The 4548-nt window shown below is 36.2% G+C and overlaps 1 protein-coding gene across 1 annotated transcript; it reads right to left on the bottom strand.

Moving 5' to 3' along the window:
- Positions 1 to 1874: 1874 nt before the first annotated feature.
- On the bottom strand, positions 1875 to 2893 carry LOC103729509 (olfactory receptor 5AS1-like; the record flags this gene model as incomplete). Its single annotated transcript, XM_008827593.1, is given in 2 exon segments — positions 1875 to 2208; positions 2210 to 2893. Coding segments are annotated over 2 exon segments (1018 nt in total), but the record flags the coding sequence as incomplete, so codon positions are not given.
- Positions 2894 to 4548: the final 1655 nt, after the last annotated feature.

The following is a 4548-nucleotide window of genomic DNA, read 5'->3' as shown; positions in this document are numbered from 1 at the left end:
TAAATATTTTTCTGCACAAAATCTTGACATCCCTATATTCATAGATAACTTTGAGTACCAGGGGGATTATTCAGTGGGTAAAGATTAGAATCTGATCAGTTGAAGAATACCTTGACTTAGTTTATGAAGAATTAAGATATTTTAATACTTTCTCATGAATATGCTGTGCACGATATTGGGAGTTCTGGATTATAAACGACTTTGAAGATGAGGGGGATGGTTCAACAGGCAAAATATTTGTATTAAAATTATGAAGAATTGAATTTGATACCCAACACCCCCCCTCCACACACACACACACACACACACACACACAGACACAAAAGCTGAGCATATTGGCTTGAACTTATAATCTCCTGTTTGGCACAGTGGAGACAGCAGGATCTGGGCTCTCTCTGTTCAGCCAGTGGAGCTGAACTGGTGATTCCATGCCATAGTTAGAGAAGAAATGGTAGGAAGCAATTGAAAGAGACATCTGACATTAAACTCTGACCACCATATTCATGTGCACACACTGTATACACATGCATGTGCACCTGAAAACATAGCAACACACACATTTACACACAAAACATTGGACTGTGCAGCTTTTAAATGTGTAAATGGAGTATAGAAACCTTGATTTACAATTGTAGGTTAGAACTATTTTTTTTTTCATTTTACACTCCTGACAGCTGAAAAATAATCATAAGAGTAATAAAAACTCAAAGCATACAAGAAATAATTTTCTGGTGGGGGGTGATATTGTGAGTGTCAAAGTGAGTTAATGATGTGGAGTATTGAATATACAATGAAATTATTGAATTTTTTCATCCAGGTATCAGAATGAACTTTTTAAAAGTAAATATCTTTTTATATTATTAAAAAGAATGAATAAGAGTCAATTATATTGGACTTTAAAAATGAATTACCTGGGCTGGAGAGATGGCTCAGCAGTTAAGAGCACTGACTGCTGTTGTAGAGGACCCGAGTTCAATTCCCAGCACCTACATGTTGGCCAACAACCATCCATAATTCCAGTTCCAGGGGAATCCGATGCCTTCTTCTGACGACGCAGGTGCACTTGCACACATGTTGGCAATACACTCATACACATAAAACAAGAATAATAAATAAAATATTAAAAAATTTAAAAAAAAGTGAATTACCTTAACACAGTAAAACCATAAACCAATAGTTAATACTCTACTCAATATCTGGAAGAGATTGGTTAGCTATATTTGCCATTAATACGTTATAAAGCAGTGAAAATATTAACCAGAGTGATTATACAAGACATCAGTGAAAAACATCCCATGTTGAAAAGTAATAGTTAAGTCATCATCCTTACAAATGACACGATCAGGAGTTGGAGGGCATGGAATGGATGTGGATTTGACCAAAACACCTATACCCATGTGTGAAATTCTCAAAATGTTTTAAAGTTAAAAAATAAAATAAAATAAATAAAATGATCATATGCATAGAAAATAATAAGAATGCATAAAAGACTGCTACAATAAATAAATTCAGTAAAATTTCAGAATATAAAATTAATATGAAAAACCAGTAATGATTATATATAGTATCTGCAAATAATTGCAAAAAGAAATGAAGAAAATGACTAAGGCCATATAGCCAAATATTTAGATCAAATGTAATAAATATTGAACTTGAAATAATAGAATATTGGTGAAAGTGCCTGAAAATGTAAATGTGTGGAAAAGTAGTCCCTGCTCACTCGTATGGAGAATTAATATTATCAAATGTCCACATAACCCAAAGTGACCTAGAGTGGTAAATTTATCCATTGTATAGGAAAGGTATTCATGACAAAAATGCATACTGATGAAAATGAGAAGATATTATCAGAAAAGAAAGTTAAACCTGGACATTTATTCACAACTTGAATTCCTATTCATTTTAAAATCCACTTTATTTCCAATAATTTTTGAAGGGCATTTTACATCCTTGTTTCTGAAGCTATAAATCATTGGGTTCAACATAGGGAAAACCACAGTGTAAAACAGTGAAACTATCTTATCAATGTTTGGGGAATTGCTGGTGATGGGATGCAAGTACATAAACAAGAGTATACCATAGAACAAGGTGAAAGCTGTGAGATGGGAAGCACATGTGGAGAAGGTTTCGCTTCTGCCTCCTGAAGACTTGATGCTCAGAACAGTGACCAGGATGCAGAAGTAAGAGATGACAATGATTATAAAGGTGCTCATTAATGTGGGTATCTTCACATGATAAAGCCAGGAGATGTGGGATATCACAGAAAAAGTGACTGATGACATTGGAGGCATAATACGGAAGCCTAAATATGAGGGACACATGCTCCAGTGAAGTCATACTCCCAGCAAGATATGCCAGCACAACCATGCTGATGCAGACTCTCTGAGACATCAGTATAGAATAAAGCAATGGGTTACAGATGGCTGCAAAACAGTCATAGGCCATCACAGCCAGGATAAGACACTCATAATCTGCAAAACATGCAAAGAAAAGCATCTGAATAGCACAGCCATAGAAAGAGATTCTCTTCCTGGAAGCTAGGAAGTTTACCAGCATTTTCGGAGAAATTGCTGTAGAATAGACGAAGTCTAAGAAAGACAAATTGCTAAGCAAGCAGTACATGGGAGTTTGAAGTCCCGAATCACTATTAACTAGGATTATTAAGCCTATATTTTCCACCATGGTTAACGTGTGCACTATGAGAAACACTGAGAACAGTGTGACTCTGAATGGGGAATACTCTGTGAATCCAATAAATATGAACTCAGTTGGAGTGGTATAATTTGTCTCCAGCCTTGTCTTAGGATTCTTGTTTTGTGCGTTTCCAATAGATGTTACCAAATGATATGAAGTGACTTGGGTGATGGATGAATCAAGATCTTTGTTTTCCCTTCTAAGGAAGTAACCAGAAAGTTGTAAAATCTAGGTTTTGCTTCTCTCTCATTGTCCCCTCATTTCCCTCTCCTTATACCTCATCCCTCTCAAAAGGCAAATGAGAGAGTATTGAGTTACATGTGACCTAAATGTTGAGGGAAGGCTATAGATGTGTAAGGGAAATGTCAGTGGAGGAAGGTACCATAAGAAAAAGGCATAGTGACATATTATGAAAACGTCATAAAGAACCTGTTACTTTGTATTCTAATTTAAAAGTATTAAAATTAACCTGAAGGCTTTTAGCACAAATAACACTCAGGAGGTGTTATTTTTTGAGGCCAATGATTCTTGTAAATGTTCATAATTTAAAATATAGTAGGATATCAATGTGATTCCTGTTAGGAGACTGGGAACAATATTAAAAGCATGCAAAATCTTTACAGGCACAGACAGCTCTAATGTTAAGATCCAAAAATGACATCCTCATACATCCTCATACACACTTGTAAGTTAAGAACACTTTGGAAAATACTTTCCAAATTAAGCTACGTTAATCAGATAATGTATTATCTGAGAGCAAAGATCAGGATACAAAATATAGCACAATTCAACATAATATTATACATTATGTGTTGCATAACAACTGTGCAATAGTTGTCTGGATTTGCTACTTATTGTTTATGTGATCTTGTTAAGTCATTTAAACATTTTTTTGTTAGAGGAATATTTCATTATTTTACTATAAATAACAATGAATTAGCATTACTTTGATAAAACTCATCAAAATTTTAAAATACAATTGCCGTTTCACTCTTCTAAGACTTTAAACAAAATATAGGCAACAACTTGCCAGAATCTGTGCAACAACTTTATGAGTAGAAACAACACAAATAACACAGGAATTAGGCCCAAATATCAACAACTGGGACTATATAAAATTTAAAATTTCCTTCATAGCAAAAGAAACTCTCAGCAGAGCATACAGTCACAGAATGGGAGAAAAATCATAACCAGACACACATCAGATAAAGCTACAAAGAACAGCAAGAACTAAATACTAAGAATATAAAACTAACATTTGAAAAATTGGTCAAATAATTGAGTAGAGTTTTCAGAAAAAGAAATTCAAGTGTTCAGAGGTTTTCAAAAAAAAACAAAACAAAACTGCTCAATATCCCAAAATATCAGGGAAATGCAAATCAATACTATTTTGAGGTTTCTCATTATACCAATCAGAATGATTATTATTAAGAAATCTGCTAGGCACTACTATCCTCAGGCCTCTTGGGGTAAGTCTATAGGACAGCCCTCTGCATCGGGACTCCCCAAGCCACATTCACCCTTCCATCCCGCGCCCCGCCATTCTATACTCCTAGTTTGGGCCCTGCGCCATTCCAAGTGTTGGGGCCCCAGACACCTGGGGAACCAATACTGCTTCCTGACCCTTCTCACCAAGACCAACTGAGTGCCTTTCTTGGACCCAGGAGCACCACATATGGTACTGACCCCACCCTCACCTCCCTCTACTTCCCTGGTCCTGCAACACCCACCAGCCTCTTTCTGGGGCTGACAGCCTCTTTCTGGGGCTCTGAGGCTTACCTTTACTCTCCCTGATCCTTTGCATCCAGCACAACCCAGCTACTCAATCCACTCCCTGGGAAATCTTGGGGCTGC

Source organism: Nannospalax galili, unplaced genomic scaffold (genome assembly GCF_000622305.1).
Source record: "Nannospalax galili isolate Female #2095 unplaced genomic scaffold, S.galili_v1.0 scaffold731, whole genome shotgun sequence".
In the NCBI taxonomy this organism is placed as follows: domain Eukaryota; kingdom Metazoa; phylum Chordata; class Mammalia; order Rodentia; family Spalacidae; genus Nannospalax; species Nannospalax galili.
The sequence above is the reverse complement of the archived record's forward strand: the minus strand, read 5'-3'. Positions and strand labels throughout refer to the sequence as shown.